General features: G+C 42.1%; 2 protein-coding genes across 8 annotated transcripts in view; one reads left to right on the plus strand and one right to left on the minus strand.

Moving 5' to 3' along the window:
* Nucleotides 1–15,083, minus strand: part of LOC120512871 (VPS35 endosomal protein-sorting factor-like) — a 64,450-nt gene extending 49,367 nt beyond the window's left edge. The window contains exons 1-15 of one of the 7 annotated variants that reach the window (XM_039731640.1): nt 14,980–15,080; nt 14,191–14,378; nt 12,215–12,371; nt 10,970–11,098; nt 8,367–10,011; nt 7,588–7,709; nt 7,280–7,463; nt 6,460–6,596; nt 6,020–6,136; nt 5,660–5,761; nt 5,262–5,378; nt 5,026–5,105; nt 4,371–4,433; nt 3,390–3,449; nt 2,718–2,800 (exon numbers count right to left, since the gene is read on the minus strand). In XM_039731640.1, coding sequence (XP_039587574.1) covers nt 2,718–2,800; nt 3,390–3,449; nt 4,371–4,433; nt 5,026–5,105; nt 5,262–5,378; nt 5,660–5,761; nt 6,020–6,136; nt 6,460–6,596; nt 7,280–7,463; nt 7,588–7,709; nt 8,367–10,011; nt 10,970–11,098; nt 12,215–12,361 — 2,986 coding nt within the window. In that variant the 5' untranslated portion in view covers nt 12,362–12,371; nt 14,191–14,378; nt 14,980–15,080. Of the gene's footprint in view, nt 1–2,717; nt 2,801–3,389; nt 3,450–4,370; nt 4,434–5,025; nt 5,106–5,261; nt 5,379–5,659; nt 5,762–6,019; nt 6,137–6,459; nt 6,597–7,279; nt 7,464–7,587; nt 7,710–8,366; nt 10,012–10,969; nt 11,099–12,214; nt 12,372–12,649; nt 12,758–12,924; nt 13,107–14,190; nt 14,379–14,979 lie in introns of those variants that run through there. The other 6 variants (XM_039731637.1, XM_039731635.1, XM_039731641.1 and 3 more) reach the window with 6 other exon arrangements.
* On the plus strand, nt 15,060–21,646 carry GDE1 (glycerophosphodiester phosphodiesterase 1). Its single transcript, XM_039731660.1, is given in 6 exon segments — nt 15,060–15,464; nt 16,662–16,837; nt 17,966–18,071; nt 18,774–18,866; nt 19,510–19,721; nt 20,127–21,646. Coding segments are annotated over 6 exon segments (990 nt in total). The 5' UTR covers nt 15,060–15,209; the 3' UTR covers nt 20,275–21,646.
* The last annotated feature ends 414 nt before the right edge of the window (nt 21,647–22,060 follow it).

A 22,060-nucleotide genomic window follows, 5' to 3' on the forward strand; every position in this document is an offset into this window, starting at 1 on the left:
CCACCACCTCACATGGGCAAGCTGTGCCCTTGGCTTGGCCAAGAGCTGCCAGGTATTCTGTGTGCCTCCTGCCCTCTATTTCCTTTCCACAGGAAAGGAAACTGGGCAGAGGAGATGAATAGGTCTTGTTGGAGCAACCTGATCCCAACCACCTTCTGTCTAGCACAACCAGACCTCATTGAATGCCCAGCCTGGCTCCACTTGCAAGCTACTGATGGAACATCTTGGCCTGATTTAAACTAATTGAACTTTTAAAAAAAATACTCATTTATGAGTCTGTACTTTTCTCTTAAGCACAGAACTTTGGATTGAAGGAGCAAAACTCAAGAAAAACTAAGTTTAGGATTGCCACCTGATTCCTAAACAAAATGTCTTCTTGCCAGAAATAGAACAATCAGTCTGAGTGGTATTAAAGCTGCAAAGCACTTTGCATATAGAATTTAAAACAACAATCAGGAGAACAAACAAACAAAAAAAAAAAGTTGGACAAGTATGTTATTTTCTTCTGAAGGTTTGTCTCATGTCAAAGTTGAATGTATTTATAATAACTATATCTTACTAGCCCTCCTTCCCTTTTTGACCCTCTAATAAGCACAATTTAATTGGTAGTGAGGAATGAATGAAGAAAAGAAATCAAATCAATACCGTATTTAACATACTGCCAGACTTTTCACTATTCACATTTCATCCATATACAAAGGAAACCATATTCTATTTAAATATATTGAAGTTAAGTTCTTTCATTATTGCAAAATTATGCAGATTGTTTCTTTCATGCCCAGGTAATAACTTCAGAATGCACTTCTATTCATGCAGTACAAGAAGTCTAACCTATTTCTGAAGGAGCACACTGAGGTGTTGGTATTGCACCATGGGAACATGAGTGATGTCCAAGCCCTACATGAGGTTACACTGAGCAGCCAGAACTAACCAGCATAAAACTGGTTAGCCACATCTGCCTGAAGTTCCAAGAAAGCCACTGCAGAAGGCATTCAGTGACTTTCCAGATACTTGACAAACAGCAACAAGGCAAAGAGAAGTTTGGAGATATATCCCAAAGGAGTTTTTTCATTGCCAAGTATGACCTGTCACAACTTTGGTAATTATGACTTAGATAAACCCAGGGACTTCCTTGGCACAGCAGCACAAGCTGCCAACACAGAAGAGTGTTGAATGCTTAACTGGATGTCAGGGCCAGCCACAGTGTAAACACCACTGTGCTCATTATGAGCTCAGTGTGAATTACATGGCTTTGGGGATGGGACCCAAACCTGAATCAGTGCCAGACCTGACCCTGACACCACCCTAACACTGCTACTCTTTTACAACCTCTGTAATACTGTAACTGGTAGAGGTTTTGATTGTTTTGCTGTCCCTGTTCTTCAGCATGCTCCTTTACTAGTCAGTAGCAAACTTGCAGATGAATACTTGCCTTAATGGCTACATCTGATTGCTAAAATTACATTATTTACTTTATCTGCTTTATATTCCAGGAAGATTATTTATTATCTTTGCTAATTTTTCTGTAGAGTCACTGAGTCCAACCAAACAAACTGCCTTGCTCTACTTTGATGATGACAGCACTGCCAAGAGAACTGAGTACAGAAAAAAAAAATGAACACCTTCTGGTTGTGATCCCATCACCTGCCTTTTATCTCCCCCTCTGATACTGCACTGCTATCTGTGTTTATGCACACTGCCTCACTATACATCCTTCTGTGGCCACTTCTTTTGACTTCACAAAGTAGCATCTGGGAAAACCTGCCATTTAAACAGTGTAAAACACACTGCCTTCAAACTCACAGATACTCCCTGCCAGCATTGCTCTGGGGCAGCAATAAATAAGCACTTCCCTTCTAGGAAAGTTGTGATCCTTATCACATACAGATTATTTAAAACACTATGGAAAATTGTAGTTGAAATCCTACTACATTACACATTTTTCTCATTAAGCCCCACAATTCCCAGTTTTTATACTTGTGGAACTCTCCTTTGAGAATGAAGTGTAATTCAGATCTTAAATAGTTTTAAAACCTATCAACCACTTCACCTTTTGAAAAATCTAGGTTTATCACTTAAGAAATTTAAAATCTAATTTAAAAAATAGAAATTGTGTAAGACCATTCATAGTGTTTTATTAGAGGTTCAGCACTATTATCAAACCTTTTATATAAAAGGTAACAAATCAGTAATCTCTGTATGGTAGCACAGAAATACTCCAGTTTTAAACTTGGGTCATTAAGACTTAAACATGCTGTAAGATGCTACAGGAATATCTATATATATATTTTTAGAACTATATGATGAGTGAACACCCTCTGAGGAGCCTGAAACTGTTCTTCCTGTCCTTTCAATATGCTCCATGCTGAAGATGTGTGTACTAAGAATCAAACCACATGAAGATTCTAATGCAAGTCTATTTTGACTACTAGCAATTTCTCAACAGTTCCAGAGAATATATCTGGCAATCTTTTTTGTGACTGGGCATCTGGTGAGTGAAAGCAAATGAGCTGTGCAGCACATTCTATACATGTGTTTATAGAATCTGAAAGTGGATGGGTCAGTTACCAGCGCAGGTTTGTTTGAAGGGATAGGTTAGACTTAAGGCAGAGCAAAGCAGGTGCACAAGGGAAGGAAAACAATGTATTGCCAATTTATTTCTTCTAGATACTAGTAACTTATTTACTATAAGATCCAAGCACCAATTTTCTACACACCTGAAACAGCCTTGTTAGACACTCTGCTCCCTGCAGCCTTCCTTCTATTTTGCTCAACCCCATTCACTGAGGTCTTAGGGGTTCTAATTAAATATAAAACAGTTAATAAGTCATTTGCAACAAACTTGAAAGGATGCATACAAAAATATAGACACTATCAAAAGGTGTTTGGCATGAAAACATTTTTACAATGTTCCACAGAGCCTCTTCCTGAGCACCAGTACAGTTCCTATTGATATTATTATGGCTTACATAGCTACATTAGTTAGGAGAACATCTCCCCATTAATAGATTGAAAAACTCTATTGAAGAAACTGATTTGATTTAGATACCATGGCATTACAGTCTACATATAAAAGCACAGTATTTCATTAAGTGGAAGCAAAGCTTCATGGAATGAGTGTTACAAATAGAAATGTTGGAACAGTGTAAATGAAGACAATACACAAGAGGATGACAACAATAAATATTTTCCTGCAGTATAAAGGTAAAACAAAGCTTCACCAATCTCTCAAAATACTGAGAGAAGTAATTATTTTTACTCTGAACAACAGTTGTACTGTTATGTGTACGTAGTATGTGTATGTTATGTGTAAAACATTATTCATCAATCACTGTTCTTGCACTTTGAAATTAGTTCATCTTCAGACAAGAAACATGCTGTGCTCTTACCCTTGTCTGCAAAGCAGTCTATGAACTGGGGCATTCTGTCCTTGGTTTGGTTGAAGTATGCTGTTAAAACACAAACTTTTATTAGTGCTCTTTCCCTTTAAAAATAAAAGTCTCTCAAGAAATTCCAAATTATGCATCACCTTTCACATGAAAAATTCAGAAAGGCTAACAGGTTTTGTAATGCAAATGACATGTAAGCAAACTGGCTGGAATTAAAATTTCAGAACAGGATTACCACTTCCACTATTTAAATCACAGAAACAGAAAAGCACACAGATAGATGTCCCTCAACAGTGCCTTGGGTTCCCAGTCATTGATGAGAGCACACAGGAAAAAGGGCTGAATTGCTTACAGTAGTCCTTGAAGGCTGAACTGTATGAGTACACAGCACGTCTTCAAAGCTTTTGGGTAAACATGGGATAAAAACTGTTTGTAAGGGATGCCAGGTATCTGACCTTTAATATGAGATAAACATGCAGACAGGCCTCATAAGAGAGCAGCTGTTATCTGCCTGAACAACATGTACTGAACACTGTAACTTCTGTGATCTGAGCAAACAATCACACAGCCAAGGAACAAAATTTTCCCCACATTAAAAAGCCACTACTTTTCTGACAGCTTTCTAAAGATAAGCATTATCAATAATTGCACTGCAAAGTAAAGGGTATTAGGAAAAGTAGTAGTGCCAAACTGAAGTTTAACAGTGCATCTCAGAGAAAAACCTTAAACCTGAGCACCAAGACTAAAAATAAATGAATAACTTCTGAAGATAAAATTTCAGAAATTATTCTGAAGAAAATATATTATCCTAACTTATAATGAGCTAATAACCCTTTTCTCAGGCCATGGTAAATCAGATTTCATTATTTTCATGACAATATTAGCAGGAATTGAGCTGATCAATGGCAAACCAACAGTACAGATCACATTATTGTAACACAGTTTCTTAAAAGCATTTTAATACAAGTACCTATCACCTACCGATTTTGAGGAGGTTTTTGTTTCATGATTGTTTTTTTACTTGGTATTCCCATTTCTGAAGCCCTAGAGCAACAAAAGTATTAAAACATATTTCAGTTAGCAAGTCATCATCCAGGTCTTGAACAGAAACACTCACAGAAAGCCTACAAGAGGAACCACACCTACATGTAGTACTACCAGAGCAGTCCTACAGATTATCACTTCTTTACTCAGGAGCAAGTGTAACAAGTATCCACCATGTTGCAAGATAATGCCTGCTTCCATTCCCCAGAAAAACTTTACCAGAGATACTCTATTTTCTTTATTGCTAGGCACTTTAGATAGATAAAATCACTTGAGGCACGTTTTACTTTTTACAGTTTGCAAAATCAACCATAAACTAAGCATCCACCACTGCATCATAGCGTAAATGCACAACTAGGAACAAACATTTTTCTCCTTACAAACAGGAAAAGCCTTAAAAGTAAGAGCAAAATACAATTAGCAAGACACCATAAACCTGGAAAGCTTTTTACTCATTCTTCCTAGCAGAGATATCAGTTTGCAAAGAAACTGTTATTCCATAAACTTCTCCTCACTGTTTCCTATGCCTCCTCCTCCTTCTCTTGTACCCCCTTCCACCAACCCTCCCCACCCAAGGGAGAGCTGCACATACTTCATGTACTTTTTCCTGTCCAGAGATTTCTGTGTAGCTGTTGAAAGCATCATTCGCTCTCTTGGGCTCTTTATTTTATCCTAAGAAAAGGATACAGAAGAAAGTTACCTACAAAAGCATAATTAAAAATTTAGATTTAAGAAGCATTGTACATGGTAAGGAAGAATCTCTTAAAAGCAAAATGACTCAGTATTTAAAGTCCTGAAACAGTTTCCATTCCCTGGAAGATAACACACCATTTGCCTGAGCATCTTCTCTTTACGAACTTCGCGATCGTGACGCAGGATGTTCATTCTCTCCGACGCGTCCATGGTGAAAAAGATGTCATGGATGTCATACAGAGCAGCTCGCAGCTGGAAGGAATCATTAAAATGTTCATTACATATTCAATCAAGTTTACGTGCCCGTGCTTTAGAACATCAAGTTCTTTTTGCTTTCAATCTAAACAAAACACTTCGTAATTTTGAAAACCATTTTTTGAAATCAAATAATTTTGTGTCAAGCAAAAAAATGGAATCTTCTCTTCTTTAAATGTTTTACTCTAAATAAAGAAACTCTCGAGGTTTCATGTATTTATGTTACAAAAGCAGAATAGCTAGGAAAGACCAAAAAAAAAAGGTTTAAATTGTGTCACCTGAACCATGACTCTTTCATGAAGAGATGCATCTTGTGCTGACACACTTCCTCTTTTCAATGGGGCTTCAGACTGCAAATTTTTTATGAACTCCATAGTATCCTGGGAAAGATGGGAAAATAAGGCACCAGGCATAACCCTTCATAACAAAACAATCATTACACACAATACACGCAGCAAACAGACTCTTTGTTTGACTTGGACCTTGTGACACTAAGCAAGGCAACACTCAAACATGTTCATGTGCAGCCCCAAAATCTTCCAAGAACAGAAAATGCAGCATTTCATCTGTCAATGGAAGGCAGGAACAAAAGCAAACAGGAGAATAAGCTGCCTATTACAAAAAAAGGCTGATCTTACTTTTACAGTTTGCTTAAGATGTTTCAGTTTTTCTGTCTGCAGGAGTCTACGAGTGAGAAATCCCTTTGCCACTGCTGTGATCTTGTCAAACTTCATTTGCATCTCTGGACTGAAAACCTTAAAAAAAATTCAAAACTTTTTATAAAAAAGCAAGAATTATGAATTATTTATCAAATAACATCCATCAACTGACATAAGTTTCCAAGTAAGAAAAAAGCTGTTGATAAAGCTTTGACTGGGCTCAAAGTACCCACCATAATTTAGCAGAACCAATATATTGCTATATTATTATTTTGCATATATGAATAAGAAAAATAACCTACACAGTTCTCTTATACAATCAAAGTTGACACAGGAAGATACTAAAATTTTATGTTACCAGTGCCTTACAAAAAAAAGAGGGCCTTTTAAGATAAAAATAAATCTGTCTTTTCCCTTACCTGAATCCACCTAGTTTTGATCCTACTACTTGGCCTGCATACTGAGGTCTTTATAATTCCACTACCTGATGGTCCCCAGAGATAGAATGAAGTTTCACTTGTTGAAGAAAAGGTGTTGGGTGTTGTATGAGCAAAACCTGCACAGAAAGCAGAACACACAGCTCAACACACACTTCTGCCCATGAAGTAATGCCTGTGTCTGTGGATACACTCAGCCCGAGGGTCACAGCTTTGTCTACAAGGTCAACCACAGGCAAGAAGCAAGCTGAATATTCCTGATTGATTTCCATGCAAAATTTGCTGAACGAAAGACAGAACAAAACATTTCACAATGCTCTGGAACAGGTGAGAGGTGTTCCATCAGCTGTCGCTGTACTGCCTTGCAGTTAGGAACCCCTGGCAGAACCCTCAAAACCTCCTACACAAACGTGACCACCTGGCCCAGTGCTGTGCAGCTACATGGCACGAGGACAGTCCTTCTGGACATGATGCAAATCCACATCCTCATCCTTGATCAAAGGAGGCTATGCTTAGCTTGTTTTCCTTGGATGTGCCCTAAAACAGTTACATAACAAACGCAGTACATGGAACTGTTCAAGGATGGCTGAACCTGTGCTAAATGCCAGTGACACAAAGATGCAACAGACACTGTTCCACAAATGCTGCCCCCAGCTGAGGGCAGCAGCCATCTGTGTAGCCTGAGCAGCCCTAGGGCAGGAACACTGCACTCATCCACAGAGCAGGACAGCTGGTCCAGTCAAGCACTGTAGAACAAATTATATCACAACACTTAATCTACATTCTTCCCTTCCAGTTTTACCAATGCTGGTGGAGTTTGTGTTATGGACTGTCTCCAGCTGAGACTGCACACTTTCCAGCAAGCTACTTTCACTTTTTTTCCTCCACTCCAACTCCATCCTGCTGTTAATATTCACTTTGGAAATTTCTATTTCCGTTGTAGTAACCTTCTCTCCTTTTGAATTTCTCTTCTTCTCTTCCAGTTCCTACAGAAGGAAGATTCAACCATGAGACTATTTTTCTAACTCTGCAAAGCAACAGAATATACGTTCAAACCCAATTACTTCCTGACAAACTTCCTTTGCTTAGAATTTTTCCTGTTGACCTTACCTTCAGTTCCTCCTGTTCTCTCTCTTGTTCAGCTATCAGAATCGACAGTTGTTGTGCATGCTGTTCTTCAAGTCTCTTTTTCACTTCTTCAAAAGTCAGCATGTTGGTTTTTAAAATACCTTCTGAGAAAATACGTAACAAAGAATCAAATATTAAATACCCTCTATATGATCTTTGCCAGAGACATCCATCCTTTATCAGAAGTAATTAGCCTCATCAGTAAAAAGTAAAAAAGATGTCTTTGATATCAGGTTTCCTTGATATCAAGTTCCCATCATGTATTGCACAGACCTCCATCATTTACTAGTCCTTCAAAATATTTGCACATGCATATTTGTGAACCAAACTTGTGGATGGAACAGCAGTAACACCAAAAGCCTATATTAAAATTGGGGCATGGAAAATACAACTCTAAGAATTGTTACACTTGCTGGAGTGAATTAACATTATTTATGCCACTTCAGCCTCATTTAGCAGAGACACACGCAGACGTAACACAGTCTTGAATTTGAAGAAAATATCTATGTGGTTTTCTTTTAATTTACATGGGCTGTCTTTTCTTTTAGTAGTCTTATTTAGACCTCGTGGCATAAGACAATTGTCTTAGTAAAACTAAATTCCAGCTTCTAGGTTGAAATGGGAAATCAGTATTTGTGAAATCAAATTAAATTAGATAAATGAGGCTTCTGAAAAGAAACACCAATGACTAATGACCACTGGGGATTTTCTAAAATATTTATAAACTGAAAAGTAACCCTCAAGCACAGGAAATCTTTTACCTTTTGCCGTATTTTCAAGGACTGCATTCTTGGTAATGTAAACTGATCCCACAGGATATTTCTGTTCTTGCAACCACTGCTTCTCTTGTTCTTCCATTCCAACTCCGAGAACACAGGAACTGTTTTCTTTTTGGCAGTTGTCAGTGTCCAAATCAAGTCTACGTTTTACCTTTTCAAAATTTTCTGGGAACTGCTCATTTGCTGAGGAAACATTTGGAGTATTATCCAGCTGCTGTCGCACATTCTTGCTCTGCATTAGTAGTGGAGATGGATTTTCCACGTCGTAAGATTTATTGAGTTCCATTGGAGAATTGCATTTAACGTTTTCTGCCAAAGTAGCTGGTTTCATTTCATTCACAGCCAGGATCCTCTGTGTCACTGCAGACTGACTGATGGCAAAGGGCTCATTCACTTTTGGAGGCGCCATACCAGCACTGCTCTCTGCTTTACAGGGCCCCCTGCTGTCCATCACCACCTGTCCTTCCACCACAGCCGACACTGCTCCTCTGCTTTCAAAGAGCCCGAAGGAATGGCGCTTTGGTCTGCCAGCCCCCAACCCATCACAAGGGCCTAAAGAATTCCTGCTGACACCAGGAACTCTGCCAGGACAGACCGTAGTGAAGTCCACCATGAACTTCGGCACCGATTCAGACACATTGTTTTTATCTGCAATATCTTGCATGATTAAATCCATTGTTCTACCCTTACCTTTAGGACTTAACTCATAAGCATTCACAGGGTTGTTTATAATGATGTGTCCCATGGACAAAGGTCTTGGGCGCCGTCGGTGCACTTTAGGGCTCACGCTTGGCTCTGGGCTTGGCAATTTGGTATAAGAGCCTGTGAGGCTCCTGACAATGCTACTGTCACGCTCAAACACAGAATTCTTTTTCAATTCCTCATCTGAATCTGAATCTACCAAAGGGGGTGTTCCAACTCTCATAGGTATGTCTACTTTAGAAAAACTGGATAAAGTGGACATACTTGTGTTACTTGGATGCATAGAGGCACAGTGGAGAAGAGTACTTGATTTATTAATACTGGGTTTATCAAGTGTCTGAGCAGTGCAACTTCTGCCTGTAAGCTTGGCCCGCTCTTTCACAGAGTCGGTTGTTTTGACACCATCATTTTCTTTATCCGAGTGACTTTCACTTGTACTCCTCTTTGAATTGCTTTTCGAGGTACGCTTGCTTTGCTCTTTCTCTATGTACTCCCTAGACTTCTTTATCAGGTTCTGAAGACTCATTACACATGGATCTTGGACATCCTCATCTGATGGTGACCCCACTCGTCCCTCCTGCTTCTGCAGAGCATGAGACGGGACCTTGTTACACACCTTGTCAGGAGATGCAGCCCTCGGACACGGCGCATCTTCCGAGAAGCGACTCTCACCTGGCTTTGAAGAAACATTTTCTTCTGCTGCCTTAACTACTTCTGTCATATTTGATGTCATTTGCCCTGCAGTACCTGATGGTCTGAGTTCTGATGTCTTTTCCAGGTCCATGGAACTCTGCCTTTCAGGAGTACATGCTGAATTGGTATCTGATAGAGCTGTGAAGTCAGTCAAAGCCTTTGAATCCAAACCAGGGCAAGAACTCTCAGCCTTCGATGTGTTTGCATCACTCATGCTAGGTCCTTTCTTCATCTGCAAAAGAAAATTTTTAAAAATGACAGATTTTCAATAAAATCTCAGAATTTCAGAATCTTGTAAACTTCACTTGAACTTAAAAAAATTTTTAAAAACAACTTAAGTGAGAATTACATGTTACTTCCAGCCAGCATTTGTTTAAAAGGATTTTCACACTACAACTATCCTTTAAGCTGCATCTTCGTTATCTAAAAGACACATTTGAAAAAAAAACAAAACAAAACAAAACAAATTTACATTACTTTTGTATTGAACATACTTTCCTGATCTGCTGGTCAAACCCCAAGCCAGCTGACTGTTGCCACACACACTCAGTAAACAATGCAAACTACAAAGTGCTGTTTGCCACCTTGGTAACTCAACAAACTCAGTATTAACTGTTTAAGCAACAGTTTAATCTAAAGGCTGTATTACAGCTGTTTCCAAAGACATACAATAACTTCTTAATTAGATATATACAGTAGTCTTTTAAATTAAAACATCTGCTAAATTCATAATTGAAGCAGCAAAAAAAAAAATAGTTACAGTAAAATTTTAAAGCACACAACAGAAATTCAAGTTGTTGTGAAAGTAATTTTAATTCTGTAATCATCAAGTTGAATATAGATTATGATTAAGCTATAAGTTTGCAAATAAAGCAGCTCTAACACACACGAGTTGTTCACTTGTTTTAACAATCCAGTTGTTTCCAACACTTACAAAAGAAGCAGTGAGCTCTGTCTTTTGCATATAGCAAAAGAAGCAGTGAAAAGCAAGTCCCATGCACTACCATGAGTATCAGTAATGACCAATTATCAGGACACACAGCATGAAATACTAGCAAATGCTGGTTCTGGGGAGTAGCTGCTATTCCTTTCATGTTTATATTGGGGAATACTTAAACCCCAACACTTTCTCAAAATGTCTACAGCAGTGATTTTCTGTAAATCTATGAGGCAGCTTTGGACTAACATACCTGGACATTTTCTACAATCTCCTGAACACGATTCAGTAAAGCTTTTTTCCGGGACTCCCGTTTCCTGGTCTCTATCTCCAGTGCTTTCTCCTTGTACTGCTGTATTTCCTTTTTCTTTTCAAGGCTAAGCTGCAAAACAGAGTGTAAGAAACATAATTTATATAATTAAACGCAAATTTCAATACAGAATTACAGAAATAAATTCAAAAGAAAAACAACAGATCAAAACAATTACAAAAACAGAAAACACCTGAAACTTTGTGCACACATTAAATGCCAGCTTCTTCTCAAGCAATTTTTTAAGGGAAGGTGTATAAAATGCCTGCTTGGCACACATGCAAATGAACATGAATTTGAAACACCATTTATAAAATTTTCCATGAACATTACATGCTACAGTATTAATCTGACTGTATTCAGAGATTTTTTCTAAAAACTCTTACAACATCCATGCATCTGTAAATTAAGAATGTAACAATATATCCACAATTTATTTCTGTATCATGATTTTTGGATGTTGTAAGAGACTCTCTCCCATTTCTTCCCATCACTGAAACAAGGAAGTCAGCTGCAGTATTGCAGGAACTACCAACAATCTTCAGCTTAGCTCTGTTTGCATTAGCACAGAATGACTTAACATAATTGATGAGCCTGTGGAATACATTACAGGAAGATGCAAACACATGCAAAAAAAATATTCCTTAAAAGCTTTTTAACTATCTCAGTATTTCTCCAGGAACTACCAACAATCTTCAGCTTAGCTCTGTTTGCATTAGCACAGAATGACTTAACATAATTGATGAGCCTGTGGAATACATTACAGGAAGATGAAAACACATGCAAAAATATATTCCTTAAAAGCTTTTTAACTATCTTGGTATTTCTTATTCACATTTTTTGCACCATTACAATAACTCACAAGTTCAAAATATGAAATGTCAATATGATTTTACATGAAGCCCAGTAGTAACATTATTGAAAACAATCAACATTTGTGCTCCCCTTAGGAAGATAATTTCTAAAAAAATTAAAAGAAATTTAGTCAATGTGAGGGAGAAAAACATATATTTAACCCCTTGTTTTGTAAGATTAAGGCTAGGAATGCTTAAAATACAGGAAGCAGCAGGTCAGATGACAGCTCACAGACATCTTCAGTAGAATCATTCTTTATAAGTGCACACCAAAGCCAGTGCCAATAGCACAGTTAACACACCAGGGAGGAAAAGGAATAAAAAAACGCCTTACCAGAGGGGAAAGCACAGGAACTCCATAGAATTGAATGAGGGAGATATTTTTGTTCTGAACAGTCAAAGAGGTTTTTCCTTTTATTGCCTCTGCTTGGATTCTGGAAAGATGTTTCCTACAGAATATTTCATAGTCCTCCATCTTCATGTTATCTAAGCTGCAAGGAATAACAACATTACTCTTCCATGCACTTCCAAGACCTTGAAGGGAAAACAACAGCACCACTAATTCTGTGTCACTATGTTTTGGGAAGCAAATTCTACATTAGAAAACTGAGTCAGGTTTCTCTTTCTCCTAATCATTAACAAAGCCTGCAAAACTCTTCTTTATTTTCCCCTATGAAAGGAGGATCTGCATGTATGCTAAAAAATGCTGATCACAAACAAATGGAGAAGAAAACAAGCATTGAGATAATCAGGATTTACAAAACAGTACCTGCTATAGATAATTTCCACCAAAGACTAAACCTTTGAGATCTTCCACAACGAGACAGATCCTATCAACTGTCAAAAAAAAAACCCCAAAACCCAGCACAGACAAAACTGCTGCCCAATTGGATTAAAAAAAAAAAAAAAAAAAAAGCCTTTACAGGTTTAAGGGCTGAGAGGAATTCATGTCTCACTCCCGTGAGCCTCCGTCTCGATACATCCCTGTATGAACAGACGCCAGTACTCACACCACAAAAATAAAATAAAATAAAAAATTGCAACCTTGTCTCCTTAAAAGCGGCCCAATATGTGAAATATCTGTCACTGCCCGTCCCCACCGGAGCGAGCCCTGCACCGCCGGCAAGGCCTGACAACGCTTTGTTCCCTGGCACGCATCGGCCGATCCCTGCCCGCCCGCCCCGGCGCAGCGAGCCCGCCCCGGGCTGGGCCGATGCGTGGGCCGGCCGGGCACGGGCACGGGCACCGCCCCGCGAGCACCGCGGCACGGGCCGGCCGGGCACGGGCACCGCCCCGCGAGCACCAGCGAGGGCAGCCCCAGCGAGAGCGGAGGGGATGGAGCGCCAGGCCGGTGCTCCCATTTCCTGCCATTTCCACCCATAGCTCGCCCACGCAAGTTGCCCTGTTAGCACGGGTGTGATCTGTTCTGCTCCGTCCCATTGCAGGTCACACGGCTGTGCAGTCCTTGTGCAGTCGGGACCGCCGCAGGTATCAGTTTCAGCGAGCACGCTGTGACTGATGATATCTGTTTCTCTGTGACAGATAAAGATGCGCACCTGCTCCCGTGCTCTGTGAGGACAGCCCCCAGCAGGACAGCATCCATGAGGGCATCATCACTGACATCCTATCCCTCCCGCCCGGGCAGCAGCTGCCGGTCTAGCCAGTCCAGCAGCAGGTAACACTCACCTGACAGGCAGGTCAGGTGCAAGGAAAATCCACACTTGTTTGCCAGCGTTTGGCCCAGGCATAATTAATTTAAATATATGGAAGCATCTAATTCCCAGCATTTAGAGCTGTTAAAGCTGTCATTCTCGTTTCAAAAAACAAGTTCATCATCTGTTGCCTCTTCAGTGATCTTTGAGGGGCTCTATTTTTTTTAATTTCATCTTTAATCTTAACAAAGGCTGTTGTTTATCAAAGGGTTTTTTAAATCTGTTAGACATCTAATTAGGCATTCCATTATTTGTTGTGCATCTGCATACATATCTCTGATTTTTCTTCTGCTACACCTGGCAGAAACACAAAACCACTGACAGAGTACCTGGGATGCTCAGAACCAGCTAGGACACTATGTGACAAATCTTCACCTCAGCAATAAAAAAAATTTTAAAAAACCAAACAAACAAACAAAAAAAATCCCTAAACAAAAAAAAAAAAAAAGGCAAAAAAAAAACACCTCACATCAGTTCAGAAGATGGCCTCACGCCTGTTCTACCCCTAGTTGCTCAGAGCTCCTCGCTGGAAAGCCGGTTGCTTCCCATCCTTCCCACAGACACAGACACCAAAAAGCCGGTCAAAACCCCCACTTACATTAACACACACTGCTAGTTGCTCGGCTTTGCTGTTCCAGTTTCCGCAGCCTTCACTCAAGCAGCTGTTTCCGTGCCGTGTTGCTCATCTCCCCGGACTCGTGGCCGATGTTCTCGCCGGTGCCGGCGGGCAGAGCCGCGGGCCCTGTCCGGAGGCACGGCTGCTCCTCCGCGGCTCCTGGGCCTGGCCTGTGGGCAGGAACCACTGCACGGTCAGCTACATAAAACGCACAGTATATAACACTGTATATCACAAACCAGCAGTTAGCTGGAAAATAATCACTATGGATGTTGTGTTTCTAATTAGCCGGCTGGCACAGCCACAGAAAGCCCTCAACACTCTCCATATGCACAGGTGTGTGTATGTCCCTGGACAGCGCTGCCTTTCCTTCCTTTAGCACCCTTTACTTTTATCTGCACCGTGTTTTATCAGGAACGGCCCGTTTCCCGCAGTGCCCCGTGTTCCATGAGGAACAGCCCCTGTTTCCCTCAGTGCCTTGTGTTCCATAAGGAACAGCCCCTGTTTGCCTCAATGCCCCATGTTCCATCAGGAACAGCCCCTGGTTTGCCTCAGTCCCCTGTGTTCCCTCAGGAACAGCCCGTTTGCCTCATTGCCCCGCATTCCACCAGGAATGGCCCCGTTTTCCTCAGGAACAGCCCCTGTTTGCCTCAGTGCCCCGTGTTCCATCTGGAACAGCCCCTGTTTTCCCGCGGTGCCCCGTGTTCCATCAGGAACGCCCCATGTTCCATCAGGAGCACCCCGCTTCCCGCACGCCCCTCGCGGCGTTACCTGAGGTGTTGCTCGGGGCCCGGGCTCGGTCCCGCCCTCAACGCGGCCGGAGAGGGCCGGGCGGACACTGCGGGCGCTGATTGGCTGCTGCTGCTGACAGCCGGGCGCTGATTGGCTGCTGCGCTGACAGCCGGGCGCTGATTGGCTGGCTGCTGGCGCCGCCGCCGCCCTGGGCGCTGGGAGCGGCGGCGGCCGTTGCTCGGCCGGGCCGGCGGTGCCCGCGGCCCGCCATGCTGTGCCACGGCGAGGGCCTGCTGAGCTCGCTGACGGCTCTGATGGCGCTGGCGCTGGCGCTGAGCCGCAGCCCGGCGCTGGCCTGCCTGCTGCCGGCCGGGCTCTACCTGGCGCTGCACCTCCTGTCGCTGGAGCCCGCGGCGCCCCAGAGCGCGCAGCGCGTCCTGCGGCCCCGCGGCGCCGCCGCCCGCATCGCGCACCGCGGCGGCGCGCACGACGCGCCCGAGAACACGCTGGGCGCCATCCGACAGGTCAGCGCGGGCCCGGGCGGGCGGGTTCTGGCTCATAATCCGCACTTCCAGCAGCAACTCGGGCCGTTCTTCCCTGCCGGAAGCTGTGTGGGCCCTTGACCCTTCATCCCAAGGGGAACTGCAGGTCCGAGTCCTGTGGGAGCTGCTGTAGCCTTGGGTGTTTCAGCGGTGCAGCCATAATGAAATCTTGTGTTTCGTTGATGTAGCAGCAGCACACAGAGAGCGGACAGCAAGTCAGTAACAGGCTGTTTGTTTTGTAAAACCTTGAAGATCTGTGATGAAAATCCACATTTAGGGGAAGATCTGGTAGCAGCAGTTCGCTGTGGGCAGGCCTGCCGTGCCTCGCTGCCCCCTCAGCTGCACGGCATCCAGCACAGCCAGGGTTCACAGTCTCTTTCTGGGAATCACTTGAATTAGTGAATATCAGTCCCTGGAGTGTAGTGTTCCTGTGAGGTTGAGGTGTTGCTGCTCTGAGGATCCCTTACCTTTGTGTGAGACAGGATTCCCAGTCCTGATAAACTCTGAAGCTGCACAATCCTTGCGTGGCAGACACCTGGAGGCAACCTCTGTACCCGGCTTTTGTCCTTCTGGTGCATTGTCCCCTTTCCCAGGAGGGCACTTGTCCTTCAGAGCAATTCAGGTGTTGTTAGCACTTCACTCGAGTGTTCTTCTGAAGAGTTCTTGGGAACGATCCCGGGCAGGAACAGGGTGTATGAAATGTTCTAAGGCAGCCTGGCTGCTTCTTGCTCTCTGTTAAGGCCATTCCTCAGAGAGGAGCAGGGGTTTGCCATCCATCTACTGCTTGCTGTACACGTGGTAAGCAGTGTTCACTAAGTGTTAAAGTGCAGACATTTGCTTCTCTTGTCTTTCATAATAAGGACTCCAGGGTTATTACATCAGAAGGAGAGAGCAGGATTCTTTTCTGCATTTTTATCCTGAAACAGTTCAAATCCCAAGACTGAGGGAGAATCATTGTGGTTTCAGCTGTAAAATAGATTAGATGGTTCAGTTATTTTTTGAATGCTCAACAATGACTTGGGTAAAACTTGCTTTATTTTGCAGATAGAGACTACTGAAAAATACATTAATATTTTATTAATTTTTTACCAAAATACAAGCTAATTATAGCTGTACCTGTGTCAAATCTATAAACCTGTCTTTTCTGTTGTGTATGTGATTTTCTAAATTTTTTTTAAGGCAGCTGAGAATGGAGCAACGGGTGTGGAGCTGGACCTTGAATTTAGTGCAGATGGTGTCCCCATTCTCATGCACGATGACACAGTTGAAAGGACAACTGATGGGGCTGGGAGTCTGAGGGACCTGACGTTTGAGTAAATCAGGAAGCTTAATCCATCTGCAAAACACAGGCTACGGTAAATGAACTGCTCTGAAATTTAACTTTCAACAGTGCAAAAATAATTCTTGATGAGCAAAATTATTGATTTGATCTATCACTCATGAACATTTTTTTAAATTTAAAACTTAGTCCTATATTTTATTTTTAATTTGATTTTTAGAGGCATGGAGACTCCTTAACCATCAGTAGATTAGGAACAGTGAAATACAGTCAAGATAAACTGGTTTTCAGGGACAAAATCCACAGGCATCTAATGTGAGACAGGTCAATATCTACATAAACTAATGAACTGGTCAATATCTACCTAAGTCCTAAATTGACTGCAGGACGCTAAAAGTGCTGGGATCTTCATGATATGTCAGAATTGGCCAGAGGAATTACTTCTAAGATTAATTTTACTCACATGTGTTAATTGACTGATTGTGTTTTGGGGATTCTACACATCAGGTTTATACTGTTGAAGAGGAGCTAGACAGATTTTGGGTGGCCTCACTGTGACCCTCGTGGCTGATTAGGTGATTCCTAGGGGTATGCAGGGGGAAATATTTTTATACATTACTAAGAATTTGATAACAGTGCAACTTGAAGTATCATGAGTGAGTCAATTTCAGAGGAAGAACTTGTCCTGAGACACTGAGTTAGGGAGCCCCAGAGGTGCAGACGTGCCTCCTGTGAGTGTGGCACAAGGAGCATCTTCCCTGTCTCACTGGAAAGGTGATCACCTGGGCCACGCAGGGGGAGTTCCCACAGGCAGTGACTGCTGAGCAGCTGCTCTTCAGTGTCAGGAATGAATGAATGTCACCCCACCAGGAATGATTTATTGATGGTCAAGCTGCTTCTGCTGAATCCTCAGCTTGCTCTGCCTGTTCTGCCAGGATCTGCATTTCTGGCTCAAGCTGGGGAGTGCAGTGAGGAGCAGGAGGAAAGCAGCAGTTGGGACTGAAAGCTTGTTTGTGGGAAGGAGGAGAGGAACTGCCGTTGATGTTTTGGGGCAGGAGACAAGGCCAGTGAGCCCTGGATCCCACCTGCAGCTCCAGTGCAGCAGCAGACTGTTGGAATCAGCCCCGTGTGGTTGGTGACAGGCAGGCCCATGTGTGTGCACGTGTGTGTTGACTGCATCCCAAGGAGTTCTCTGTTTCCACAGGAGCCAATTCCAAGGTGAAAAGGTGCCAACTCTGAGAGAAGCTGTTGTGGAGTCCATGCATCACAATCTTACAATCTACTTTGATGTCAAAGGCCATGCAAATCAGGTACTGCTCAGTGCAGCATGGCACCTCCCCTCACCCCTTCTGTGGCTCTCTGACCTGCTCTGGTGCTGGTCTCACACTGGTCCCTGTGTACAGTCCCTTCTTTGCCATGAGTGAGTCCAGGCCTGCTGCTGGTGACAGCCAGAGCTGTCCTGGCAAGCTGCAGCTCAAACTGGCACAAGGCCTGTGCAGGTGTTGCACTCAGCTCCCAGCACTGCTGTGAAACAGCAAAGGGAATTCCCTGCTGTGCTGAGGGGAGTCACTACCTCATCTTCAGCCTCCAGTGAGGGATCTATAATTTGCATTACTGAGGGCAGATGCAAATGACCTATCACTAATATTTTATATAAATTAGAGTAATTTTTTTCTTTAGCCTAGCAAAATATCGGAATAAATAATTTTCCTCTTAACTAAAGCTTGGGTAGTACTAAAAATTATATCCACAGCATATTTAAGCACATTTCAAACACTGAGAATCTTACTCATTGTTGTAAATAGAGTAATGAGCAGAAATTCTTTTGTTAAAAACCAAAATATCATTTCTGTGTTAATGCTATAAATAAGGTGCTGTTTTTCTTCTTCTCCCTTTCTATTTCAATCTTGCAACACAGCAGGGAAGTGTTTTCAAGATTGTTCTAAAATGACTTGGCAGTGTAAATTAAATATGAGTGTATGTATAACATCTCTGTGTGTCTCTAATTGCAGGCAGTTGATGCCCTGAAACAACTCTACCAGGAATTTCCACAGTTGTATAACAGCAGCATTGTCTGTTCTTTCATGCCAGATGTTGTTTATAAGGTGATGTTTCCTAAAAGTTGGGGGTTTTTTTCAGTCCTGTCTGGGAATATCAGTATGGTATTACACTCCCAGTTCCAGGTTGCTTTTGGGCTGTTCAAATTCCTAAGGCTTTTAAAAACAAATGAAGCATAATGCATTAATCTTATTAGATTACTCTACTTATTAAATGCAAAAGGAATCTACAGCAATTCTGTCCCTTCTGAAAGCAGTGCAGACAAATGTGCATTGCTCTGCTAGTTGGTGTCTGGCCAGGTATCTGTGTGCAAGGTACCTGCTAAATAAATATTCTAGATACTCCTAAAACTCTATCCTCATTGCCAAGTCTACTTACTTTTTTTAACATTATATGCATTGCATGACTGCTATGTAATTTCTTTAACATAAGAGCTGGTGCTTATTCAGTATGATTTGAAGAAAAAAAATTCATACAGTATGGTATGTTATAGGTTTTTTTAAGAAAAAAAACCTATAACATACCATAAACATCTTTCTAAAAGAGTTACAAAAGGATGTGAAGGGGAAGGATAGGATTCTGGTAGAATTGTAAATGCAAGCTAGGACTTTGTATCTAAACTCTCAAAAATTGTATTTAATGCTGCTGGGCTTTTGGATGAATTACAGTCTTTTCTCCTTGGTCCCCCAGATGAGGCAGGCTGACAGGAATGTTGTGACAGCACTGACCCACAGGCCCTGGCAGCTGAGTCACCTGGGAGATGGGACACCCCGATTCAGCTCCTCCTGGAAGCATTTCTTGTACATGGTGATGGATGTCATTCTGGACTGGAGCCTGCACAGCTTCTTGTGGCGACTCTGTGGGGTTTCAGCTTTCCTCATACAGAAAAATTTTGTTTCTCAGTAAGTGTTGGAGTTTGCTCATATATCAGGAGCTATTCTCTTCTGTTAGTGTATGGGGTGGAGTTAACATAGTATGTGCTTATCAAAATGTTCCATTTAGTGCTGGGTGAGGTGTCTTGATAATTTCTTTACTCCGTGCTGTTTTAGGATTTTAAGCCTCTATCTTTTTTACCTGAATTTTTACCTTCTGTTACAGCCTACATTTAATCTCAAAGAGAAAAAGCATTTGTTGCTTTGCCTGTTTACAATAAGAAAACACAAAAAGATGATGTTGCAGAACATGACACACTGCTGTTCCTTGGTGTGATGCTGATGCAAGACCAAAACTCAGCTGTAGCCTCAGCACTGTCTGCCTTAACTCTGTGTGGTGTCAGGCTCCTCTCAGGGTGTCTCTGTTCCTTGCAGGGACTATGTGAGCCACTGGTCTTCCAGAGGAATTCGGGTGGTTGCCTGGACAGTGAACACGTTTGCAGAGAAAAGCTACTACGAAAGTGTCCTTGACTGCCCCTACATCACCGACAGCTTGGTGGAGGACTGTGACCCTCACTACTGAGGCAGCCTCTGCCCTCTGCCCTCCTGGGCAGCTCTGCAGCCACCAGGGCATCCAGCACTGCTGAGCACAGCTCTGGGAAAGGCAGAGCAGCACTTGGCTTCTGCCTGTGGTCACACCTCAAATGCAGGAACCTTCTGGTGCAGCCGGAGTCTGAGGAAATCACTGTAATGTAAAAGAATCATATTTGGCAACCCTGTTAGGCCATCCCTTGCCTGTGCAGGTGGCTTTATAATTCTCAAGGAATAATTCTATTCCTTGGCTTTGTTTAAATTTTGGTTCTGAATTTTGGTGTCGGCAATTTTGGTGTCAAAATTTCAAATCATAACTTGATGTTAGTAATTTTAACAGCATGTTCTACAAGTGTATACTAATTTGAGGTTGATTTATAGCACCTTAAGATCATTTACATTACTGTTCTTAAAACAGAAAGTGGAAATAATGGTACAATGGTGAAAAAATAGAAGATAAGCATATTTCCCTGCCCTGTGTGGAAAGATGGCTGTGCTGAATCCTGATGAGGAAGAAAAAGCCAACTTTCCATGTGTGATGTGATGTGAGCTTATGAGAATTAACAAATAAAACTTGAATAGCTTCTTATCTTCCAGACCTTCTAAGACAACCAGGGGAAGATAGGAAATTGTTTCTTCTAATGAAGAAAAAACACAGCACATGAATGTATTTATTTTTAAGATAAAGCTATATGTGGAGTGGTGGTAAGCAGTAGAACAAATGGAGCTGAAATGTCTTTTTAGTTTGCCTTTGGTTGCATGATTGAAGGGCACTGAGAGGGATATGGAATCTGTAATGCAGATGTAACTTGAACTCCAAAGGATCTGTAGTTGCAATAAAAAGTCTTCGAGAATTCATGGAGAGGGGTCTTTGTCAGGTGTGCAGAAGGGCATTTATATAAAATGTCAAAATTAGTGCAGATTGTCCCAGTTAGGGTAAATCCAAACTTCTGGAATATGAAAGATTCATGGTACAACCTGCTGGGAGGATGGATTTTCTGTTTGTGTCCTGAGCTCAGTCCAGGCACAAAGAAGCACAAAGGAGGTGCTTTTCCCTGCCCTGCAGAAGCAGCAATCTCAGCCTCCTGGTGCACGTCCTGTAGGATGTGTAGGTTTATGTTCAGACCCTGTCCTGCCCCTTCCTGGGTCCTGTGGCCTCTGCTGAGCCCCCAGGGGCTCCCACTGAAGGGCAAATGACTCTCCACGGCTAATGGCCCTCTCTCCAAAGGTCCAGCTGTTGTTGCTGCTTGAGTTTCTGGCACTGCTGAGCCACTGTCCTCAGTGCAAACACCAGGTCCATGCCCAGTGCCCACAGCTGTATGTGCAGGGAAACAATAAAATTGAATCTCTGCTCTTGCACTGTGTGTAAAATTTGTCCTTTTCTCTGTCTCTCTGGTGGCTGGGTTTGGGCTGTCTTTAGCCTAAATTATTAGCAAGATGAAAAGATGTGCCTCTTTCCAGAGCAACAAGGGAGGAAAAAAATGGGCACTAGTAGAAAATGAGCTAAACAAAACAAAAATTATCGTGGTGGCGAAGTTGTAGTCTTGAATGAAAAGAAGCTACATCAAATATCACAGTCATGTATGATAAAAAAATAAATCTTAGTTGGTTTACTTCCAATCAATCCTTTATAGGAAAATATGTGTAAACTTTCAGTTTACAAGCAATAGTTTTACACAGACGAGAATTTGATAGTCACTCTTAGTTCTGATGGCTTCATCAAAGCAGCTTTTAAGGGACTGTAATAATCTGTGAATATGACTCAGAAAAATGAACCC

Source organism: Passer montanus, unplaced genomic scaffold, assembly GCF_014805655.1.
Source record: "Passer montanus isolate IOZ18808 unplaced genomic scaffold, ASM1480565v1 scaffold8, whole genome shotgun sequence".
In the NCBI taxonomy this organism is placed as follows: Eukaryota; Metazoa; Chordata; class Aves; order Passeriformes; family Passeridae; genus Passer; species Passer montanus.